This window comes from Hippocampus guttulatus, chromosome 5 (assembly GCF_054856545.1).
Source record: "Hippocampus guttulatus isolate MCC_2025c chromosome 5, RoL_Hgut_1.0, whole genome shotgun sequence".
In the NCBI taxonomy this organism is placed as follows: domain Eukaryota; kingdom Metazoa; phylum Chordata; class Actinopteri; order Syngnathiformes; family Syngnathidae; genus Hippocampus; species Hippocampus guttulatus.
The window spans coordinates 18,415,651-18,441,374 of NC_141265.1; the positions used below are offsets into that span (position 1 = coordinate 18,415,651).

At 44.2% G+C, this 25,724-nt stretch overlaps 1 protein-coding gene and 3 non-coding genes across 4 annotated transcripts in view; 3 read left to right on the top strand and 1 right to left on the bottom strand.

The window, feature by feature from the left end:
• Positions 1-7,373: 7,373 nt before the first annotated feature.
• adgrv1 (adhesion G protein-coupled receptor V1) overlaps positions 7,374-25,724 on the bottom strand; it is an 87,063-nt gene continuing 68,712 nt past the window's right edge. Inside the window, exons 90-95 of the mRNA XM_086111298.1 lie at positions 24,435-24,613; positions 22,064-22,221; positions 18,710-18,831; positions 15,269-15,454; positions 12,373-12,550; positions 7,374-7,787 (exon numbers count right to left, since the gene is read on the bottom strand). Of these exons, the coding sequence (XP_085967424.1) occupies positions 7,669-7,787; positions 12,373-12,550; positions 15,269-15,454; positions 18,710-18,831; positions 22,064-22,221; positions 24,435-24,613 (942 nt within the window). The 3' untranslated portion in view covers positions 7,374-7,668. The remainder of the gene's footprint in view (positions 7,788-12,372; positions 12,551-15,268; positions 15,455-18,709; positions 18,832-22,063; positions 22,222-24,434; positions 24,614-25,724) is intronic.
• trnai-aau (transfer RNA isoleucine (anticodon AAU)) lies at positions 8,416-8,489 on the top strand. The gene has a single exon. It is a non-coding gene; the product is annotated as a tRNA-Ile (tRNA).
• On the top strand, positions 8,728-8,801 carry trnai-aau (transfer RNA isoleucine (anticodon AAU)). The gene has a single exon. It is a non-coding gene; the product is annotated as a tRNA-Ile (tRNA).
• trnai-aau (transfer RNA isoleucine (anticodon AAU)) lies at positions 9,040-9,113 on the top strand. The gene has a single exon. It is a non-coding gene; the product is annotated as a tRNA-Ile (tRNA).

A 25,724-nucleotide genomic window follows, 5' to 3' on the forward strand; every position in this document is an offset into this window, starting at 1 on the left:
GGCAACCTTCAGATGTCTGCACATTTAATACTGTTGCCCCACTCAAACGTTCTTCCATGCGCATTCCTTCCATGCAGGCCACACAACTGACTGGCTGCTGCAAGGATGATGTTCAAACATTCACTCAATGATCGACTGTACACTAATGAACCCTGCAACACGGTGGGGTTAAGGGTTGGCACACCTGCCTCGCAGTTCAGACGTTCTGGGTTCGAATCTTGCTTCTGGACCTTTCTGTGTGGTGTTTACACATTCAAAAAAAAAAAAAAAACCCACCTGGGATTATTTTAAGACTTTTCATTGTGCAAGTCTGAATGTGAGTGCGAATGGTTGTTTTGTCCAGACGTGACCTGTGACGGTGGCTGGCAGCCAGTGCAAAGGCTGCACTCTCATCCAGTCAACTCGCCGGACCGCGATGAGGTGAAGTGGTGTCGAAAACGGATCAAAGGATCTTGTGAACACTGGCAGCACAGTGGTCTAGTGGTTCTGCCTCTCATGTCGAGGTTCGTGGTTCAAATCTCAACTCTGGATACACACACTTGCGAAACTTGCACAAGCTGCCTGGAGATGCATTGTATTTGGGAAACAATAAAATAATAATTTCTGTCCACAGTTTTTAGGTTCAGAGTTCTCAAGAGCTCGAGCCATCTGTAACACTCTTCTATTCTATTCTGTTTAGTTATTGTTCCATTCCACACACGGTGATTCATTGAAGCTTACCATTAAATTCTGCACGCTCTCACTGTTCTCGAGATCAAGAAGTCAACATGGATGCGAGGCGTGTGGGCTTTATAAAGCATCACACGAGGTTCCAAAGCACCTCACATGGACCGGCCCCCACTAACCCAGATTCCCGTAACGGCCCCAAGGTGATAACTCACTTTCCAAAATAACACAATGGCCTTGCGCATACCTCATCAAATGTGACAAAGTCCAGGTCCAACTCTCAGCGTTTTGTCCTCTCAGTACATTGACTTGAAGTCTTAAAGCTTGGATCTGAAGCTACGCATTCAGTGAAAACCGGTACGGGTCACTTGACTGCAACAGTTGGGTTGAAGCTTTGTCTAATAATTTTCCATGGAGGCTCCATGTTGCAGATCAACACATATCCACCGCGCATCATTCTATACTTGTATTTTTAATGAGAGCTTAGCTGCTAGTGAAGCGCAACATTGCTTGAAATCCTCCCCGCTGACTTGACTGCATGCTCTCTTCCTTCATTTCGCTGCCAGATAAGCGCAGACGCTCGCGTCTCGGGTTCCCCAATTTTCCATCCGTCCCAACCGGACTGGACCAGTGGGCAATCCCCCCCCACCCGCTCCCCCAAATCCTCAACCTTTGCTCCTCTGGGCTGGACCGACACCGAGCCTGCCCCGTCTGCGCAGCTGCTGTCTGCTATGCTGAAAGCAAAGACATGACCAGGTGGCTAACACGCACACACACACTCACACAAGCGAGAGTGAAGGCACTAAAACACGCACGCAAACGCATTTGACGCTTGTTGCCGCAGACAACTTGTTGCTTAGCAACGGCCTTTGTTATGTCAATTGTCGTGTCCGGTGACAATTTAATGAAAGCCACAAACGCGCTCAAAGAAGTGATGCTCGAACACCGATAGGAGTGTTGTCAGGATACAAACTAAACTCAAAAGACGCAGCATAACACTTGTCTTACGTCGACGCGAAACTGTGACCTTAAGTCTGACACAGGCGGCCGGTCTTCTCCAGTTCTGTGACTCACTTGAATGACTGCTGGATTATGAGTGTCTTCATTGTGTGAAATTGACTCCGGATTTCTCGCTCTCTTCGCTTCCTTCCAAAAGAAAGATCCCGAGTGGGTCGGCCTTAGCGAGTGCCGCATGCGATCTCGAAGTGTCACATGTCTCTTATTTGGAAAATATAATAACACAAGCAAATGAGATGATCAGTACTAATCATAAGATAAGAAAACCTTTATTAGTCTCGCAATGGAGAAATTCCCAATTCACAGCAGCAAAGTTATGAAAGGAAGAAGTAGAACAACAAAATATAGGAGCTGCTGGGAAGGCAGCCACTCTCGCGGCGCCATTTTGAAATCAAAATAACAAAAATAACACAACACAACACATAGGACACAGACAGTCGATGCAGGCCAAACTGGAAAATAGCATCTCTGTGTGTGTTTTCGAATGATATTGGACCAAAAAGCTTTCTGGTTAAAGAAAAAAAAAAACCCTCTTACCTGGCTAACAGTTTTGGCTGTTGCTTCGGCCTTCATCTTAAAACACGTCATCAGGAATTATTGACAGCTACGATGAAGGCCGAAGCAACAGCCGAAACTGTCAGCCAGGAAAGAGTTTTTCTCTTCACCAGAAAAAAAAAGAAAAAAAAAAAGACCATTGTCTGGGTGTTATTATAGTTCTTGTCACACATATATTTTTGTTATTTTGACTTCAAAATGGCGCCGCGTGAGTGGCTGCCTTTCCAGCAGCTCCTATATTTTGTTGTTCTACTTCTTCCTTTCATAACTTTGCTGCTGTGAATTGGGAATTTCTCCATTGCGAGACTAATAAAGGTTTTCTTTCTTATCTTATCTTGAAGCATATCGTTAGCCCACTAGCATATTTGACTAAGTTGTATTTGAACGCTAGGTGAAAAAACAAAAAGGTCAACAAGCAAAAAGAGCTTTGCACGTTACCGTGACCTGCGTAAGTGACAATCTAAACAGAGATTAAAAAAAACAAACGCACCCATATTTTTTTATTGATATTGTGACAGGAAGTAAAAATGACTCAGGAAGTCGTACGATCAGGCTAACCTATGTTGAAATGTGATTCTTTTCACTAGCTTGGAAGAAGACAACGCAACATCATAACAAGACCGATTTAGCGCTTCGAACAGCAAATACTTTGTTCTGGGTGGCGAGGTGGTCCTTGTAGCGCGTATGCTCTCCCGACATAATCCGGCATGCAACAATGAGCGCTAGTGTGTAGTTTGACATGATTAGGGCCCTCAGTGCCGCAGGATTGAACTGGTTTGCTGTGGTTGCGCTCACGCACAAACAGCCAGTGTGCTGTGGGGACTTTCTCTCTCTGATGGGTCACTCGTGACATCATTTTGGAGAGGTCACATGACGTCCCACTGAGCTCAACACTGGGGCTCTCTCTCTCTTTATCGCCACAACGGCGAACCTACGCCTTTTCTTTTTTTTTTTGCATCGTCGTTCCAGTGGTCTGTTGTCTGTTATCTCCGACGGGTGATAATGACGACTTATATAAGGCTGGAGTGAGATTTATAAAGACCGTATCACCGATCGATGCAAATGTAATGAGACCACGGTGACGTCTAATGCTGACGATCCGTGACGATGAGCTTCGCAGCGGTAATTCCTTGCTCAAGGGCGTGTTGAGAAAAGACCGAGCGAGACTTTAGGCCCACAAAAGCTCCCCTGGCGTAAAGAAAAAAAAAGGTGTTGCTCCAACAGCTTATCTGCACAAACACAACTATTTCAGGCCGCAGCGAGGGTTAAAAATATCAGCGAGGAGCGTTCTCCGTGTCGACTGTCCGACACTTGGACGCGGCGTGTACACGGCGGCGGCATTCATGCATGCATGCGATGCATTTAGGATGTGCACGCGGTGAAAAGCAAGAACATCCCCGGGATTTGCTTGGACATACACATCATCATGCGCAGAACACACATATGACTCGACAGAGGGCTCGCTGTGTATGGTGGTGCTGCCATCGACACGGTCGAGTGTGTGCGTGCATGCGCGTGTGTGCGTGTATCATTTGCTGGCATGATGTGTCTATTACACCCCCCCCAAGAAGGCTGTTTGCTTAGGCCGGGAGCGTTGGCTTCCACTTTTCAGATTCGTGTTTCAGCTCAGGGTTGAGTGAGAGGTGAGAGAGGTGACAAACATGCACCGCCTGCATGCTTCTCAAGCGGAGCTTCTCTCAAACTTTCTGTGACGCCTCAAAAAAAAAAAAAAAAAAAATAAGTTCTATAAGAGTCACTGCACCGGCATTGTAACTAAAATTGTACAACAATTGTAAAACAAAGTACAACTAAACTGTGATTAAGAAATGTACTACATCCCTTAAATCGGTTGCGTCAAACATAAGCCCAACTTTTTGGGTTCTTTATTTAACCCCAAAAGTTATTGGGATTTTCATTTAACTCAAATAGTTTTGGGGTTATTTATTTAATCCCAAATGTCGAGTCAAATAAATAACAGACAATGCAATCATTTTGATGGTTAAATAAACAACTAAAAGCTTTTTACAAAACAACCTTTTTTAAATTAATTTATTTTTTTGGGTGGGGAGGGGTGTTTATGGGAGATTCATTTGACCCTACTATTTGGGTTCAAACAATGACCCAAAAGGATGGGTTGGCCGTTTTTGGAACCAATTTGGGGTTATATTTGACCTAAGGATACAGTCACTCTAACATTACTGTGTGCACAGCATCAACATGCAATTTTTATTTTTTATTTTTTTGCTTCATTTAACAACCTCATCCAGCACGGCAGACTTGTGATGAGCGCGCTTGCCTCATAGTTGACTCGAAAAACAATTGGGTCAAAAATGATTCAAAACTATTTGGGTCATTTCAACCCAAATTTTTGTTCTGTTTTGTAGCAGCTCACAAAGTTGGTTCAAATTGACCAAAGTAGCAGGTGGGTCCATTTTTAACCAAATTGTTTTTTTTGTTTTTTTTACACGTGTTTGGAGTGTGAGGTTCTGTCGGGTTTGAATCTCGGCTTGAGGCCTCTTATTCCTAACCTCGTTATGTACCTCAACCTCTTGTTTTCTAGGTGCAAAATTTTTTTTGTCGTTGTTGTTGTCATCTCTTGCGACTGCTGCAGTGTAGGACCACGGCTCCATTTTTTTTAAATTGCCTGGCCTTTGGATTGAGTGCATGCTAAAAAGCCAAGAGGCCACGTCACCTTTCAGCAGCCTCAAATAAAATGGAGGCATGGCAATCCTGCTCTCCAACCTGGCAGCGCGGAGGCGGTTCTGGCTCGAGTTACCTCTGGCAAGAACGAAAACAGGACTATGAAATCGTGTGTAAATTTAGTTTCCCTCTTTGCATTTGCAGCCATTTTTCCCCTCTTTTTTTTTTTCACCCTTCAGACAAGTGTCAGCAGCATGGGGAATGTAGTTTGAGTACAAGCGCCATGTGCGTAGTACACGGATTGAAAAAATCCTCTGCGCAGTACCACTCAACATTTTTTGGGACGTGCACACTCCCAATCAAGACGTTGGCCCAAGTTTCTCTACTTTTTAAAAAGGGTTAGCCTTGGCGATGCTTATCTCGCATCTTTGGAGGAGAGTCTTGCAGTGGTCAAGTCCGGTTTGTGCAAGTTTTCAACTCACGGACACAACGTCACAGGGAGCTGATTTGAGACATTCAATCCAGCTGCACCCTAACCACCGTGTTCTGGAGTTTGCCGCTTTTCCTACCGCACACACAATGTTCTCTGCGGAAGGTCACGTCGGGGATGCCAAAAGAGAACAAACAGGAAACATAAAAAAGACCATTATTCTCTGGCGCATTGATTCAAAGAATGTCAAACTGGGTCGAACCGGGGCTCCCATTGCTGTAAAAGCTTTTGAATCAAAAGGTAATATGACATTGTTTCCTTACATGATGACGCCAACAATAGCTTGATCATCGTGTTTCACACGCTCACACCCATGGATTGCATTTTAAACGTGATATTATCTTTGGTTTGGTTGTCATGACAGTCGAGACCGGCGTCACAGATATACTCTCAAAGACCTCAACACTAGGTACGCCCACACAACTGACTTAGCAACATGCAACAAAGAGCGCAGATTCTGCCAATACAAAGACAACAATGCTCGGTTGTGATTTTGTGGTGAGCGTGACGCGGTGCTTTTCAAACCACCTTCAAAAAAGTTTGCATCCGTCACAACACTAATTATATTTTTGATTCAGCTCTTGTATTGGAGTACAAAAAAAAAATACCGTAAAAGACAGAAAAAGCAAATCACAATGAAAACAGTTAGCATCCATTTGATTCCAACTAAGATAAAGTCTCTGAAAAAAATTGCTCCATGAACCCCAGCATCCTTATCAAACGGCCGACTGCCCGAGTGAGATAAGAACGCGTACTGTACATCATTCATCATGCAACTCCAATAAAACGCACCGCGATGGCGTGCAGGCCACGTTTGCGGCAGCTTGTCAAATTGAAGTCAATCAGTCCATTTGAAATGAAGACGAGCCGACTATATTGATGAGATCTGCTTTTGCTGCACTTCTGAAAAAAAAAAAAAAAGGTAAACACATCTTGCTGGAAAGCTTTTGCTAAGCCCGCAGATACCTTCATGCCAAGGGTTTTACAAATAACTATTTCTGCAATGAATTCTTTCCTTTTACGTCAATCCACTGTATGGTATAAAGCAGGGGTCCCCAACCTTTTTTGCCCCACGGACCGGTTTATGTCAGACAATATTTTCACGGACCGGCATTTAAAGTGTGGCGGATGAATACTACAAAATAATATGCTAAGAGTTGCATGAACACTGGTGGGTTTTCGAGATAAACACGAAGAGCGTCCAACTTCGCCGCAACACTCTGATCGCTACGGTCTTAATGCCTTCAAAATACAATACAACACAAATTCAAAGTGCATGAAAATCTCAACTCACCACAATGCTGAATCAGTGCGAGCGCCGAGCTTGATTTTCTGCAAGCGGGCGGTCCCATCTCGGGGTAATAGGAGACAATGACACCTGAAGTGTGTGCTTCATGTCGAGTTTACTTCGTCATTTTGTTTTAGTCGCCGTTACTGCAGAAAACCCCCGCTTCACATAGGTAGCATGTTGGAAATGGCAAAAATGCTGTTGTGGCGATCTCAGCGTGTTCAGCCATAACTTGAATTAAGAACACCGGCAGAGTTGTTGTCTCGAACGTACTTTTGAGGCCGCCGTCATTTGCGATCTCCATCAGTTTATTTTACTCATTTAGCAAGATCAGGTGTTTTGTTTTTAGCGTAATCAGTCACGTGACGGAGAAGCGTGGTTTGACGTGTGTCAAGTGACACAGCCGGATGCAATGGAGAATCCGGTAATTTTTCAAAATAAAATATCTTTCGTATTCCAAAATAAATATGACTGAATTAATCTAAGTTCTTATTGTGCGGCCCGGTACCAAATGCCCCGATGACTGGTACCGGTCCGCGGCCCGGCGGTTGGGGACCACTGCCATGGATGACCGAGCCACAACAATAACATTAGAATGCTTCATTAGTTGTTTGTAATGTAAAAAAAAAAAAAAGATCATTTTTCTGAAAAAATATTGGTACCTAATTTACCCTCTAATTCTGGAAAATCCCAAACAAAAAACAGCCACACTTAAAATAGACAGAATAATATTTATTAATAATGTTAGACAAGCTCGATCACATTTAGTAGATTGCTACAAAAATTCCCAAATATCCACTCAGTCAAACTGCATCCATTAATTTAGTACAACATTCCGATACAGGTTCGTACCTCCATATAAAAGCAGTACAAATCATTTCAAAGCTTTTTATGAAAATGCTCTATCCCACATTTAAAAACACAATCAAAAACAAAACAACAACAAAAAAACATTTTAGTGCAAATCATCGTGGTATAAAAATACTGTGTTGTGTTACGAGGATGGGCGGTGTTAGAGGTGCGTGTCGGCGATGGGGATCCTTCGCAGCTCCACGATTTGGGAGCTGCTTACGCTACCCCCGTCGTGACTGCCCGGGATGGACTCACTGTCGCTCACGGTAAGGCCGCTCCCTGAAACAGACATACACACACACACACACACACACACACACACACACACACACACACACACACACACACACACACACACACACACACACACACACACACACACACACACGTTGGACACAGTAGTAGTGTCATGGTCAAGCGACCGTAACAAAACATGAAATCATTCTCAGTGCAAACCACACACTGCTTTAACCCTCTGAATGCCACCGTGTCATTAGTGATTTGATCTCAGCCTTATCAGATGATGTGTTTTACATACACAATGAAGAAGAGCAGAGTAGAGTGCATGACAGGACACCATAGTATACGAATGAAAAGCTCTCATAGCCACAACTGAAATACTCTCACATCTGGACTTCGACGAGGCCACTCCAAAAGCTTCCGTATTTTTTTTTTTTAAGCCATTCATCAGTTGACTTGTTGATAAGTTTTTGATCGTTATTGTAAGGCAGGCAGCCCGGCAGTCGAGTGGTTAGCATGTCGACTTCACAGCTGCGGCCTTCCTGTGTGGAGTTTGCATGTTTTGCCCGTGCTTGCGTGGGTTTTCTCCGGGTCCTCTGGTTCTCCGACATACCAAAACAGGCCAGCTTTTTAAGTGAACCAGCCCCTTTTAACTCCCCTCAAACATGGCCGGTTAGCTCAGTTGGTTAGAGTGTGGTGCTAATAACGCCAAGGTCGCGGGTTCGATCCCCGTACGGGCCAATTTTTTAAGTGAACCAGTGCCTTGACACCGGTGATTCCTCAACTTCCATCAACTTTTTGGTAAACGGAGAGACTCAAACATGGCTGGTTAGCTCAGTTGGTTAGAGTGTGGTGCTAATAACGCCAAGTTTGCGGGTTCCATCCCTGTACGGGCCAGCTTTTTAAGTGAACCAGTGCATTGAAACCGGTGATTCCTCAACTTCCATTAACTTTTTGGTAAACTCAGATAGCCAAACATGGCCGGTTAGCTCAGTTGGTTAGAGCGTGGTGCTAATAACGCCAAGGTCGCGGGTTCGATCCCCGCGCGGGCCAATTTTTTAAGTGAACCAGTGCCTTGACACCGGTGATTCCTCAACTTCCATCAACTTTTTGGTAAACTGAGCGACTCAAACATGGCCGGTTAGCTCAGTTGGTTAGAGTGTGGTGCTAATAACGCCAAGTTTGCGGGTTCCATCCCTGTACGGGCCAGCTTTTTAAGTGAACCAGTGCATTGAAACCGGTGATTCCTCAACTTCCATCTACTTTTTGGTAAACTCAGAGAGTCAAACATGGCCGGTTAGCTCAGTTGGTTAGAGCGTGGTGCTAATAACGCCAAGGTCGCGGGTTCGATCCTTGTACGGGCCATTGAACTTTTGGGGTTAAGCTGTAGCCGGGTCTCGACGATTAATATGAGATTGGGCAGTCAATAAATCAAATTCTCTTTGCCATCCCAACATACTTTGTGACGACTCATCTATATTTAACGCCTGCCGCGGTGCTACTTTGAGTGTTAGCTTTTTTCATGCACACAGTGCGTTATGGGTCCGTTTTGAAAATCTTCAAAATAAATCAGACAATATAATGAATACAATTGTCTTTATCAAATGACAAACTACAGGTCTTTCCAAAACATATTAAGAACCTGTCCGACATTAATAATTGATGATTAATCATCGTTTCAGAGAAAATGGGAAGCACATCTTTTTTCATGTTTGACCCAATTTCTTTTGGGCTAAAGAAAATGACTCTCCACTGACCTTTGTATGACCTTTGTTCCTTATGTTTCACATGCAGCTTACCATTTTTAAAAAAATGTGCAAATATTTTCATTTTTTTGTGTATTTTGGCCAACTTTACAAACAGGTTGAAAGAATGCATTTTTTTTTTTTTTTTTGGTCAAATCAAATGCAAACTGGTCCGGCACTGATGGATGGACGCCTCCACCACTGTAAAGCTCTCATACACAGAAGAAACTGAGAGCAAAATACGACATTGCATCACTGCAAGACAGCTTGTCTTGACAGTCAACCGAAATGCATGCATGTGCAACAACCTGCCACATGGACGATAAGAAAATGCTTTGCTTTCACAGTAAAAGCAGTATGTTAATGATCAGCCTCGAGTTTTACTGCATGCTGATGAGACAAGCGTGTTTACGGTTTGACGGGCAAATTAAGTGTGCGAAGAGCCTCATTACCGGGCGGCATCTCGACCTCGCCCACTTATGTAATTGTGATTAGACAATTATTTTTTCAGCTGACTCCCTCGCTCTGCTGGTCTCGACGCAGGTGAAAAGTTCAGTGTGACATGTGGCGGGGGGGAGGTGTTTGAAAGTCATGGGGAGGGTGGGGTCGGGGGGGCAGGAACTCAGTTGGGTTTCAACGCACAAGTTCGTATAGTATCTAATTGGTTTTAACCATTGCCAGACATTACTTGCATGATTACTTCACATCGCTGAAGGCAGTTTTGGGAGAAAAAAAACTTGTCACAGATAGCTCGCCTTCATTTAATTTTAGATTTAAATGTTGGATCTCTCAACTAATCAGTCGGATCAGCGGTTCGATCGAACCACAGGGGTTCTGTGAATCGGTCTCAGGGGTTCGACGGAGCCTTTGCTTCAGAGGTTAAGACACCCGACTCAACATGTCAATTAGTTATGACACGCCCGCGACGGATGATCACATTATATTGTTTGTCCAATAAGTGCTGCGGGAAATTTAGTTCGCTCAGTTGTCAACGAGTGACTGTCGCGACAGTACGTCGTGTGGTTAGGGGTTTTTTTGCATTTTTTTTTAATACATGCTAATAATGTGGAGAAAAAAATAAATAAAGTCGGATGAATACAGGTATTTACAACATGGATTGACATGCATCACGGAAAGTGATGGGAGTCAGTGTCCTATCTGCATGATTTGTCATGCCAAGTTGAGCACCTCCAAACTGAAGGAGCGCTTCTTGAATCATGTTTTTATTTTTCACGAATGAAGGGTTCGGTGAATGTGCATATGAGCGGGTCGCGTTCGGTACCTCTAACAAGGTCAAGAACCACTGAGTCAGATGTACAAACCATTCATGCTTTTAACTCTTTCGCGGCCAGCGGTTATCACAGTGGACAGCTTATCATGCGATCAGGTGACAGGGTGCATGAAAGGGTTGATATAATCACACTTTTTGAGCCTTCCCATCTTTTTTAGTTCTTATTTTCTACTCATGACATTGGCCTGCACTTCAGGAAATCCGATTCCATTTTGTGAGAACCTTCCGACCTGAAATAAGGCGGCGTGACGACAGAAGAAACTTTTACAACTCTTCTTCAACTTGGAAACACTTACTGAAAGAGATATTTAGCGTGGCCTTACTTTTACAGGATGTCTTATCTACTCGTGTATATAAAAGTCAGTGTGAGATGTGAGATCTGACAGCCCAGTGGAGCAGAGCTTTCTAGCCTCACACTGCAAAAGTTCGAGGTTATAACACAATAACGTAGATTATACATTGCCGCCCTTGATGCTGGCCTCCCCTGAAACCAACCTATTTTTATATGGGGTTTTTTCCACAATACAAAACATTCAGTCTTAGGTTGCATTAAAAAAAAAAAAGACTCGGCCCATTATTTCAGGAAGGTGACGTCTGCGAGTTCAACGTGAACAAACAATTGTATTTGTGGAATATTCGCGCGCATGACTCAAACGGAAACCAGGCTGACGGACAGGATGATGTATTACAGTAGAAGTAACATTCATAGGTCAACAAATTAGACGGAACGGAATGCAAATTTCCTCGCAAGTGTTAAATATTTAACCCTCTGATGAACCGTAGGTAAATGAGAAGCAAAATATTCGAAACTCGCGGCGTGATGCGGTGCAGGTGAACATCATGGGAAAAAAAAACCCCACAACTGCAGCGACACAGAAATCGTGAAATGAATTTGTCTCTGTCAGTGTGATTTTCGTGAAGGCAATTTTGTTATTTGACGTGAAATCAGCCCCAATTTGGAAGCATTGCTGCACGGCCCACATGTGTTGAAGCGCTTGGAGCGCGGCGACAAGAAACCAGTTTGTTCACTGCAAATGAACGACGACGTGGCAACCGGTTGCTCGAGGGCGGGTGGCGTTTCTTCTGCCGTTTGGCAGCAAACCGACTTGGCCGCGACTCCTTTTTGATACATTTGGACTCACCGCAAATAAAACGACACGATGTTTCTCGGTCTTTTATCATCGGGGAATGTCCTGAGGAGAAGCTGAGCGCACTTAGCTTTCGTCAGGTTTCGCTGTCATTTAGCAGTGCTGAAAACGCCGTTCTCTCCGTTTCATCCGTACATGTATGTGTGCGTGTTAAACTTTAGACAGCATCCTCGAAGATAGATTTTTTTGTTGTTGTTTTAAATAGTGATTCTCAAAATGTTTGAGTACCACAAATGGTACGCGAAAGAATCACTGAATTACATTTTCAAGCTTCGCATGATACGGATGCGGTGGCTTCGGCTTCTTTCAAATCCAGTACATTTCAGTTAGATTGAACTTTTAAAGCCGATAATTTATTCATTTTGCTCTTATTGTTGTGAAACATTTTATTTCTTTTACTATGGGTTTTTTTTTCCACACGGCGCGTCGGGAGTCCTCACCAGTTTTTAAGGCAAATATGAGGTCATCAAACTCCTGGGACTCGTCGTCGGCGGTGACCAAGTTGGTGTTGATGAAGCCGCCCTCAGCGGGGTACGAGCCCATCACCGGAGCGGGCTTGAAACCGCTTGTGGGCTGAGTACCGGTCCTCAGCGACGTGCGCTCGCAGTCTGCTGACACCTGGCAAAAAGTCAGCAGGCGCGTTTTTGTAATATGCGTCGTTATTTGCCACGGACTTGATTCAACATAGAAAATAGGGATGGGGCACAAATACAGGTTGAGACTGGGTTGGGTCCATTCTTATTGTAACACACACACACACACACACTGGGTCAGTGGCGCTGTCATGTTTCTGTGATGAGTTTGGGTCAGCCAGAGTACACACGTCGTTCAAGCACCCCGAAGGGTTAAGAACAAGGTCACAGTGAGTTCATGGGGTGAACGGGAGGTCACGTGAGTGTTAGGAGTTTTAGGGGGTTAAACTAGCAGCTAATAACTCAAGCACAAGACAAAACAGACGAGTCTTAGTGGGGGGAAGCGTCCAAGTCTTGTACTGTAATCCCTTATACCTTTAGCCAAGTTTGGATTGGGGTGGCTTTGCCTGTTTGTGTGCGATAGTTTGTTGATTCATCAACTTGGATTTTTTTTTTTTGGTGTCGATATTATTCCAGGAAAAGTACGTCGTAAGTTTTAACAAAAATCCATCCATGACTTTGGGGAAATGGCAGACGACACCCTGGTTGCCAATCAATGGGAGGGCTTCTTTTCAAATACTCAGCTTGACGTTTTACGGCCATCCATAAACTTGCTTGACCTCCTCCAAGTCACCACACCCTCAGGTTGTCTTCCTGCGTCTAACTCATTGTGTCCGCTCCACCCGTTTTTCCAACATGGTGGACGGCGCCTGAAGCTGTTCTGGCTTTTTTTACTTGCATTTACATACAGAAAAGCTTACTCCAATTAGCCATGTATTCACATCACCTTTGTTCACATCGACTTTTCTTCGATTGATCATTTTAACCAAGCTTTCATGTGCTTTGCGGGACAATTCTGTTTGACATGGTTATACTATGTCTCAGTGGAATTTAATCAGATCAGGCTGCAATTTGTTGCGCTTCACAGTGCGATTAAAAAAAACACTTTTTTATCCTCAATACTGTCGATAATGACACCGTCCTTTATGATTATTATTTTTTTCATAGATTTTGCTCTCAGATTGCTCTCGTGACTACTTTTCCATTTGCCCCTAGTTTGCTCGGTTTTCCATTTCAAAGCAGCATCACAGGAAACTGCAAAAAACATGCCACAGTGAACATTTCAACCAAAATGACACATTCTAACGCACGACGACAGTGAAGAACAACAAGGGTCTCCCGTATTTGCTCCGCAGCAGGAAGACAAATTTTATTCAAGATGGGACGGCGATCATTTTCTTTTTTTTGCATGTAATCATTTCACTCCAATTTCTTTCCAAGCTTCGAAATACCTGCAAGTTCTCCTCGTCTTGCCAAGTGGTGTGCGGCTCTTATTGCTCTCAAGCTAAATCCCGGAGAGGCGAGGAGTGTGCTCTCATGAATAAAACAAGATTAGCGGATTCCCGTGAGTGTAGAGGGACTTCTAACTCTCTCGCTCTTCCTTCTAGGGTATTCTACGCAGGCAGGCTTGGGGATACGGAGCCAGTGTTAAGAGTGAGATGTGCTTCAAATGCAACAACATCGCATGGCACTGCCAGGTGGTTGTAAGAGGGAGGTTGTGCAAGATGCGTTGACGGTGACCATTTGGCTATGAATTGGACTGTGGCGTAAATGTTTCCTATGCAGCACTCAGGTGATGTGAGAAATATGTGAAGGAGGAGCGGTGATGGGCACCTGAAGACATGGGAAAGAGGGCCTGGGAACACGGGGGGACAAGGGGGGGACATTGAGAAAAGAGAGAGCGGTGACGATTCCGTGAAGAAATTTAGTCAAGAGTCACACCAATTCTGATGACATCTTATGACATTAAGTGACTCACGTCTTGATGTGATTTTGTGGTAAAATTACAAAAATACAGGAAGCTTTATGGGAATAACTTTGAATAATTCATTTGGGTGAAATGATGATACATTGAACTTAAAATGAACGTTTAATGATGGGCAGGGCAATAGAGTCATAGCCACGTATGAATTAAATTGAAACAGGAATTCCATATTTATTCATTAGTCATGTTCATTTTTAGAAGCTGTCATGAAGCAGAAGAAAAAATGTCATGAGCAATTTAGGATTACAATCCCTCAATTGTACATTTTGGACTTTTAAAAAATATTTTAGAAAGAACACTTTAGTTTTAAAAACTGCAAGATGACAAACAAGTCATTTTCATTAAATTTAATATTCAGTCCAGTTTTTTTTTTTTTTTTTATAACAAGGTAGTTCCCCTTCCCCCCACTGGCAAGCACAAACTTGAGACGCAAGCGCTGCAAGGTGGCAGTGACACAACTCACTTCACAACAATCGCGGTTTGGCAGCCACAATCAGCAAACTATTCATCAAGGAAGATGCTTAAAGCTTTTTATTACCACTCCTAGTTGAAATTTACCGTCAAATTAAACATATAAAACAAAGCTTGTGTATTTAAAACAGTCACACATCTTAGCCTTTCAGTAAGCTAGCTTCATGCTAACACCAAATAGCATCTATGATCGCGTTGCCCGTCTCTCTCCCAAAGTGCGTTGGGAGAGGCTGCGGCTCACGCCAAAGCCTAACAGAAAATACGCGGATGGATTATTTCTGTTGACATGATTTCCTACACAAATTGATTCAAAGTTAAAGGTCATCCGGCATCCCAGAATGGAACGTGTGCGCCCTTCGAAGTTGATGGGAGTCGCAAAGAAATGGATGTGAGGATTTGTGTGTTTACCTCTTCCATGGCACTGATGAGGTTTTGTGTTGATTTGTTGATGTCAGCCCCAAAAGTTGTCGGTCCCCCTCCCTGATAGGTGGAGTCGGGACTGTCATGGCCACTCATTTCTACGTTATAAGTGGCTTTTGCAGGCCAACACAGCTGGTTGTGCATGACAAAGTAGACCGCAAACACATACAGTCCCTGCGAAGCAAGCGAGGGAGGAAACACCAAATTAATGGACATCAATTCATTTATATTGCTTCATATAACATCTGTTTACGACTGTTGTTGTGTTTTGTTTTTTTTTTACTTTAAAAGCTTCACAGAAATAAACATCTGTTCAAGCAGTGCTAATGGACGATGACTTCATCATTGGGACATGACATCATTGCCGCCCGGGTATTTGCGCTTCCACCACTTCCGCAGCATTACCAAACCCTCCTGGTCAAACAGTGCCAGGATGTGAATTTCCCCAAAACATGGGGGTGCTAAATACTGCAAGACCATCTTGTATTTCACGACACCCGCCACTGGGCGATGACTGCAGCTGCAGACATCGATGAAATGCTTCAGGGGGACAGGAAGAGGAAAGTTTGAATAAGCATGCAGACAGGTGCATGGGTGGTGAACGCACTTCTGTGCGGTTTGCAGAACGTTTCTGCAGTGCTTTACTTTTTCTATCATTTGTTATGCCTGATTCTAAAATTGAATTAATCTTATTTTCCCTTTAATTCCACACAGAAAACTCCATAATAACATTTTTTGTTGTGTTCATTATTACCCAATAACATTACAACTACAAATAAATAGAAGTCCACAAACAGCTGTTAATATTTTAAAAGTGTCTCTGATTAAACCTCAATACATTTGAGATGTTGTAGTGGGCTTTTCCTGCCTTTTAGCGTGGATGGAGCATTACCTTTTGGGGCTATGTCGATCAAAGTAAATAATTGGAAATCAATTTCTTTTCATGACCTTCAAGGCGAATTCTACGGTTTTTCATGTGCTCTCTGCCTGAAAACATTTGTCAAGGTTTGTATGTCGCCAGCGGTGAATGCGGCTCTGGCGTCATAAAAGCAACATGGGTGCTTAAGCACAGGTCATTAGCAGCATACGCAGCGAATAGGAACAGGCTTTAACACGGGCCTGTTATGTAAGGGTGCCCTGATCAGTGGCGAGAACATGGCCAAACAGAACAAATGAGAGAATGAAAGGTGGTGGAAATGCAGTTAAAACGAGGGGGGAGGGCAAACAAGTCGATAACATATATGAAGCATAAAGGAGCTGGATGCCATTTTGACATTTGAAATGCTTGAACACCACCGCCGTAAAGAACACGCCCAAACATCACTTTGTGCAGCTCCTTTTCCCTGCAACGACTCTCAAGCTCACGGAACTTCATCGTTTAAACAAAGACACAATTTGTACCGCGTATAATACTTTGTGTCTCTCGGTGCAGATAACCCCTGATCCTATTTTCTTATAAGTGGGGACAAAAGTTGAATCAAAGAGAGGAACAATTGAATTGTCAAGTAGCCAGGTTGCAGCCCCGGCTGACATGAACGATTGGTTGCGATGGTACAATGAGGTGAGTCAGCAGGCGCTCAAGAGGGGAAAGACTGCTGGGATTGGGTTAGTGTCTCCTCATTCGGTCTGTTGTGTCACAGAAAGGGAGCAGTGATTGAGACGGATCGAGGGAAAATGGCAGTGAAGAGGTAAAAGGGTGATGCATGCCTCCTCGGTATCTGACTGAAAAAAGAGTCCCACCTGCGAGGCAACACACACACACACACACACACAGGTCTGTGCCATAACGTGCAGATGTTTATTGGCGCTAAATAAGAAAATGCTGGGAGGTACGTGGGGCCGCACAAGCACAGCCACAACAGTAAACATGGAAACTTTTTAGAATGGAAAATCCCCAGCGCGATGCAGAAGAAAAACAAGACCCCGGATCTAAATAGAAGACAAGACAGTGTTTGTTTTGCTCTGTGATTTTCTTTCTTTTTTTTTGGGGGGGGGGGTGATTGAATCATTTGTACAGCTGCCTTTGCAAATATAATAAAGTTCAGTTTTTTTCTAAACGGAGTAATTCAAAGCTCACAGTCATGTAATGATGCTTTACACGACTAAAAACTAGAATCCTAATTACAAACAAACAGTGGGACTATGAGATAATATCTCAAATTACCCTTTGCCATTAAAAAAATGCACATGCCATTAATCTGTTCCAAACAGCCCCCCAAAAAATTTGTAACATGTTTTTAACAAGACAACTTGCAATCCAATTGTTCTTGGAAAGAATGACATAGTTTTGAGCATTTTTCTTATGCTGCTCCTTCTGGTATGCGTACCGTTGCAACCTGGGCGCGGTATAATACAGACAAAGATCACTGATAACCACTGCAGTACTGCAGTGGTACTTCTTAGAAAAGTATGCCTGTGTGTGTTGTCATATTGCCTGTCTAGTTGTGTTGCGCCACTGATTGTGCCCAAATATCTGTCGTTGAAACGGTTACACCGCAATGCTGATGCTATTCGTTCGCTCACCAATGGCATTTAATAGTTTTGTTCAACAGACTTTATTAAGGCAAAGCTAGTGCATGTGGTTATTTTAAAAGACACATTGCATAATTACAGGGTCCATAACAGGCCTCCGGCTTCAGTGTTGAAAGCGTCCAGAAGTTGCAAAGCTGGTAGAGAATGGGCAAGTTAAAACTTCTTCTAAAATGTGACATTGTTTCAGTTGAGGAAAGTCACATCAGTGCTCCAAGAGCAGAAAATGCTCTGGGGTTTTTTCCCTGGCAAACAATGACCTTTGCCTTTGAGGAGCATTGTTGGCCAGAGAGAACTGATTGCACGATGTCACCGATCAGATTAGCCGTCTGCAAGCTCAACATCGTCTGTTAGCATTGACGTCATCGCTCACCCTCCTGTGTTGGTTCCACCGAAATCAATTGACTTTGGTGCCACACTGTTGCCTTTAGCACATACATGTCACATATCACCAATAGCTACCACACACTTTTACAGGCGCATCACGCCAGCACCGCAGTGACAAAAAGAGACTGGCCGAGGAGATATATTTTGTCACTCGCAGTATTTTAGCTTCAGTGTTAGTTTATACTGCAAGCATCTGGCTCACCAACAATTTTGAATTAAGTGTGCACATATGCAGTAAAAAAGATGCAATTGTCCATTGCATGAGAAGACAAGCAAATTGATTCTGACAGTTTAAACATTTTGATGTGTTTCTAAGTGTGTCAATTGATGCTGAAACAACAATAAGTTTGGAGGCGCATCTGGAAATCTCCGGACCCCCAGGCAATTGCCGTTTGCCTAGTCCATCCCTGACCTGAGTCCTCCACAATGACCTGCATTCACAACTCTTCACAATATTTGTATAAATAAATGAACAGCTAAACAAATATTATGGAAGCAGGCTAATGAGCTCACCAGCAGGCAGTTGGAGATGATGTAGAGGACAAGCATCCACATGTGCTTGTAGCCCATATGAAGTCCTGCCCACAACCACACCAGAGAGACGAGCAGGAACAGGTAGAGGACCAGTGGCACCTCTGGAATGCAATGACAGAAGTGACGAAAAATAATTTGAAGACATGAATACAGTACATTGTGAAAAATGTTTTCCTCTATCTCCCAATGAAGGCGTGTTCTGCTTGAACACCTCGCCGCATTTAACAGTGTTGCATAAACAGCTAACGACGAGCAGAACGACTCGAGAAGCGTCCCCCAAAGCATCATTAATGAGAATGCCTCTTTTTAACGAGGAGTGAAAAAATGTCCCCGTGTGCGGAGGAGACGCGGGCCTCTAAATTTTGTGAACATGCGAACATACTGCACCACCTTAGATAAGCCTACGTGGAGCACGAAGCGATTGTGTGGATTTGAAAGTGACCTTGCAAACTGTCCAAAAGCGCTGTTGGGTCAGTAGCCCGTGTGCAGAACAGACTGAACACTTGACTTGACAAGTAGGGTTGAAACACGGGGCCGACGTTTCACTTAGGTGCCACTCCCGCCATCTTCTCGTCAGCTTCTTTCTCTCTCCGCTTGTGCGCCGTGTCCCAGTGCAAAGTTGCCTTTCCTCTGTCTGTCTGGCTCCTTCCACACCATCGCTTGTCTCAGGACATTCCTGTCTCTTTCTCCTTCGCCGCCTCCCTCTCGTTGGACTTTCCTGCTTCCTTCTCTTCTCTTTGCACAACCGTCTCGGTCGGCCTCCTCCCTCACTGTCTCCCGGCCACTCTTGAGTTCCAACCGTGTAAGCACATTCCAAAGCTGAGCTGGAAGCGCGCTCCGACAGAAGAACAGCCAAGTCGCAGTCATACTGCCAAAGTACAAACTTCTTGACTTTCGAGAAGGGGCTACTTGGGGGTCTCATGCTTGGGAATCCACTATCATTGTGTGTACGGGTATTTAAATAGAGTGGGGCTGCAATTGGCGGTTGTTTTAATCATCGATTAATCTGCAGATTGTTTTGGTGATTAATAGACAAATTGGATAGCAAAAACATGTTTCAATTTCCGATTGGCTGGCAACCGGTTCAGGGTGGCCCCCACCTACTGCCCGATGACAGCTGGGATAGGCTCCAGCACCCACCGCGACCCTTGTGAGGATAAGCGGATCGGAAAATGAATGAATGAATGTTTCAATTTCCATCCCTTTACTAAAAAATAAACCAGACATGATTTAAAATGGACTGCAGAATATACACTCACAATCTAATTCTGATTCAGTTACTGGTTTGGTCCGTAACAGGTCAGAAACGAGTTTAAAAAAATTACTTCTAGTGGATCGAGGTGATTTTATTTTGTGCAGCCACTTGAGGAAATAAAATGGACTAAATACAACACGCCATATTTTTCCGTGTCAACTTTTACATACCGATGACCACATTCGAAGCAACTGGGGGTCAAGTATTTTGTATTTTGGTTTGTCAGCCATACTGCCCCACGCAATATAATGTACTAAGATGATTTTAGTTGCGTTAGCATCACACTGATAAGTGTTCAAGATAAAAAAGTGGTTATGTATGTCAAATGTCTGACATTTGTCATGGCAAGGAAACAAATGTTCTCCTGATCACATGCAGGTGTACCATTATGACTATTTTGAAAAGGGCTTCAGGTCAAATGGGCAAATATTGTTGCCGTTCCAGCACATGCGTGTGTGGTGAATAACACGCATTCATGCTGACCGAGGTCAGTCTTCTTGCTCGGCAGGAACGGAGGTTGAGTATGATTCCGTCTGGCTGACAAAAAATAAACACTTGAAACCCCCTGACGGTGCGAGCCTGCTCATGACCCGATCGGGCGAGCTGCTTCTCTCTGCCGGACGGCCTCCAAGTTTACATTTAATCGGGCGGCGTCCTGCTGTGAGAGGATAAACCGAGAAGAGGGAGTGGGCTCAACCAAAACAGTCGGGTAGAAACAGCGCGGCCGATGCTGACACGGCTGTCTCACGGAGGTCAGCAGCTGTAACAACAAGCATGTGCTGAGCCGCCGTACGTGCGCGCCGACCCGCGCGCACAGCAGTGCTGTTTTTGCATCAACATCGCTCATTTTCTTGTAAGGCTGCGTTGTCTTTGAAAGACACACGGAAATTGCCAGGAGTGCATGTGGAGGCTTGACAAAAGTGCTGACTTCACCTCACAAACTCCCTTCAAACGTATCAAGCGGCATCGCGCGGCCTTGGCAAATACGAAATATGTACGGCGCGGCGTGGGAACAATTACATTGTCAACAGCGAGCGCTCAAGTGCTCGCTTTCCAAAGCAGCACATGATGAGGCTTTGAGAGAAAATGGAATGTTCATGAAATAACTCAAAACTGGATAAATAATGTCCAGGAAAAAAAAAGAAAAAGAGAGAAAATAGTGCTATGCAAGCAAACGTCCCCCATCGCGTTTGTGTGTGCAAACATTCATTGCCGACCAGTGATCAAAGTGCAGTGAGAAGAACGCCGCCAGGCTTAAGAATGCAACAGCAGATATTGAATCAGTCGAGCGAACATCCCGTCATGTCAACACACCTTGTGGAATCGGTGTTCTGATAAAACCTCGCTCGGAATTGAGGCCATTGTTAGTTAATCCGTAAATTCTAAAGTGGATTTTTTTTTCTCCACCTTTCTATTGAGGTCTGACCAAAAGTACCAAAACATTTCATTTTCGGTGACGTCGGCAGTCTCACGTGTTCCGACTGAGTTTCTACGTGCGGCCCCGCATGCTGCAGTCTCATACAGATTAGCCTCAAGATTATCTCATCGCTTTGGGGGGGTTGAAGTCAAACATGTGGAGATGTTTTTCAAAGCGCTGTTAAAAGGATACATTCCTGCTTGTGCCTCGCCGTGCTTTGCTCCCAGGGGTCGCACACTCAGCGGTTTTTTTTTTTTTTTTTTTTTTACCTGTTGTTCACACTTCTGGTTGCTATCGCTCTCTCGCTCTGCCTGCCTCATGCAACACACGACATCCTGCTGTAATCCCGACGCTTATTGTCCTCACTTTACGCTAAACTTGTTCTCACTTTTTCACAGCATTATTTTTCTATGCTGTGTCAGACAGGGTGCGAGGCGGTAGAAGTTCTCAATTGAATTATTATTTTTTTCCCCAAAGGACAACACACACTGACGAAATGACACTTTGCTACGATTGTAAAGAAGTCAGTGTGCAGCTGGCATAACCGTGTAAATCAACAGTCCCGCCAAAATAACTCAGCACTGCGTCGGTGAATCAAATCGATAAAAATGGTTTGCGTTAAAATGTATTGAAAATACGGAGTGAGAAATCTATCGTGAACCTGTGCTGTTGGTGCGTCCGCGATAGATGTCATCGTATGCCTTCCACTGTTGCGAGACTTTGTAGGCGTGGATGAAGACGACCAGCACGGCAACTAGGCAGATGAGCGGCACCAGCACAGCGGCGCACAGAGCAGCGTAGATGTTCGGGATGAAACACCTAAACACGAATGGGGGGGGTGAGAAGATGGCAAGTGTAACCATAAAAGATATCATGTCATGTCAAGTTATCTTGGACCAGACTCATCAAACATGGTGTCAGCCGTAGTAATATGCTGCTCGGACCATTCGGTGTAATGGAGAAAACAACCTCGACCGCCCATATGTTGGATCTTGTGCCCTACAAACACGCCATTGTCAGAGTACGGTGCCTGTCAACAATATATCCCCTTCTGACTGCAGTGCAACGTGAAGAGCGGTGCAGAATGGCAGGTGCGTCTCAGAAATTGAACATGGTCGTTTGCTTCCTTCCCTTGCTTGATGTGATTGTTTTCAAGATCCTCCCTGTCCCAGTTCCATCACAGCATCACTTTTCCCAGCTGAATCTGGGAAAATCCGCACCCTGCTATGACCAAACTCGAAGTGCCAAGCAAGCACCAAAACACTCATGTGACTTTGTCTATGTTCCAAATGTGGTGGGAGTATAGAATCCAGATAAGACTTCAGTCTCGAGTGACTACAGAGAGAACTAATTGGCTCCGGAGTAGCCATAACACGGCAGGAGGTATGCCAAATAGACAATTGCATTGCATAGATGGACTGTGAGAGCGTAAACACGCTTTCTAATATGGACATTTGTCCTGTCGTGGCCTTGTGGAAGGTGGGGGTGGGGGGCTTATTGGCGTGAAAATCTCATAAGAAAGGGAAATGTTGGCCAAAGCGCATTCCCCATAAGTCTATTGAATGACTTCAGGCTTGGGAGCAGAACTAAAAAAATAACAGCATTTGAAGGAAATAGGAAAGGTTGCGATGCTTTCTCTGGCCAAATGTGAATTTCAGTTCAATCTTGGCTCTCCTGCTAAATAATTTTAAAAAAAAGACCATTCGTGGTGAATAACAATGTCTGTGTAATAAAAACAAGTCTCCAATGTTGTAAATTTCCAGTTATTTCTCATTGTTCTTGTTATGACATTTGGCTTGTCCCGTCAGGGGTTGCCACGGACTGTTGACTTGTTAGGCACAGTTGTTACGATGGACGTCATTCCTGACTCAGCCCACTCATTGTTTTTATGCAAGCTCGGGACCGGCAGTGGCTGCGGTCACTCAACTGCTGTAAGGTCCACTGTAATTTGCAGAAATATTAGTCTTTTATTATTATTATTTTTTTTTTTTGCAGAGGATAAAATACATATATACCCGTGAGTGTACATCTCCTCCATTCCCAGGGACATCTCTTCACGTCTTTTAAGAATCCAGACATTCACTCCCGTGTACGTCTTTTACGTTGCTTTTATATGAGAGTTTGAATGAGATTTGAACGTGTTTTAACGTGTTATGACATCACCACATAGATGAGATTCGTAATTGTTTGTTAGCGTTCAACGTTTATTTGCAGAAGGCAAACTTGTGCGGTTGTTTGGAATACATAATGGTTCATTTGCTTGCTTTCATGTTTTGTTTGACGGTAAACGTCAACCGGGAGTGGCTGGTGTACCTAATGTTGTGTCTTCTGAGTGTAAACGAAGGACAGGGTATCAGCATCACAGTGGCGACGGTTAAAAGCAGCGGGATATTTTGATGAATGCGCTGCCTCTTTCCCGCAAAAGAGGAAGGCCAACTTGACTTTTCTGGGCACACTGAATGCTCCTGTGTATCTGCCAATGTCGCATCTATGCACCCACTGTCTCACGGCCACTTACCCGCCCACAGGAAGCTGGCGCGCATACTCGGCCCGAAGGATAACAGACACACCTAAGGCCGCCGGCTAATTTTAGAAATGATTTCAGGGTCCAAACTTTAGTAGCGTTTGGCTTTCACACTTGTGCACAACACGTAGAATGTCAGTCATAGAAAAGGGACACTTGCACAAATATTATTCTACATATTGTTTCGAGTGAGCTCATCGGTTTGGTTTTAAGGGTTGACACTCTTTCTACTTTTAGTAATGAAGCAGTAATTTATAGCTGTTGCCTAACAAACACAATGAGATAAAGGTTTCAGTCGTTTTCGGTTTGCTTTTTTAATTTGTTTTGGCAGTAGCTTCCAGCTCTGAGGCGAAGACTCAAGTTTCGATATGAGGAGATGCACGCCACGCAAATGACTCATGCCTTGGTTCATTCATTTCATTGGCTGAGCAATCGCCTCAAATGATGTCACAAGATCAGGTGCTTACATGTCCCTGAAAAAAAAAAAAAAAAAAACATCCCTACTCACACATCCCCTTGCACCAATCCGTAGACAGCGTGGATGCTCCAGTCGAAGCCTCCGAGCAGCACGATGACCAGGATGATGATGATGAGAGCAGGAAGACCCCAGCCCAACAGGAAGTACAGCAGGTATCGACGATCAGTGTGCTCATCATTCATGATGAGCACCTGCCAGAAATTCACCGCCTGGGGGCACAGGTGGAGCAAATCACTTCAACACAGGATGTGAATTCTTTGCTTTTGATCCATAGAGGAAAGCAAAAAATGTTTGCGTCTCTGGTTATCGTGCAAAAAAATAAGAGGAGCTCCTTCCTACTCGTTAACATTTTGTAAATGCCAGAAACAAATACTGTGGCTACATATATTCAGCAATGCAATCTTGGAGCGTAAGGGCTGACTTTGAGCCACTCACAAGAAGGAGTCATGCATCTGAGTCGTTTGAGCGCACTGGGAACTTGATGCTGGTCTCTCCCAGAGCAGTTTTTCAGGTGCGCTGTCCAACATGTAATACACAATGCTGCGCAAGATGGGCACAATCATCCAGTTCTGATGTACTTGGGGGCAGAGTGGTTGGTGAAATCAAACACAACATGGCTTTTATTTTCTTTAACTCAGTAATGTTTGGAGCAACTTCCCCACTCTCACTTGACCTGGATCTGTGAAACTGTTCTCAAGGTGGCCTTCACGACGAAGCCGCAGAGGATCCTGTAATACTTGCAGGAATTTATGAAGGCTGGGGAAGAGCGTTAAATGTTTATTTTGAAGGGGACGAAACCTGTCGTTCTTTGATCGGATTCAATTCAGCCCCGCGGATCTTTGGACGCACCCTCTGCGTGTACCCTTGTGGTTGACTGACGACCAGTCCTGTGTACATTCTTGGCCAAAACAAGCTGGGACAGCCTCCAGATCGCCCACAACTCTAATGCGAACCATCGGTGTACAAAACGAATGGTTGGGTGGCAGTGTTTGCTTTGTAACCCAGCAGGCCATGACAGATTTGTCCATCAAACACATTGGTTACGTAAGCACCTTCTCCCTGAGGATGTGCAGGTGTTAGCAACAGACAAGTTTGTTTGAATAAAAAGCTTTGAGTAAATGCCCGTGTCGGGGGCAGAGCTTAAAGTTCACAATATTGAAATGAAGTTGTGGTAGGACCTCACTTGTAATCAGAGAGGACGCTCTTTGTTCAGAGTAATGAACCTTTATACGACACCTATAAAGCTGAGGATGTTTGTGACTGTCCATCTGTCTGTTAAAGCATTTGCAGAGGCAGCACTGTGTGTGTGTGTGATGCAAC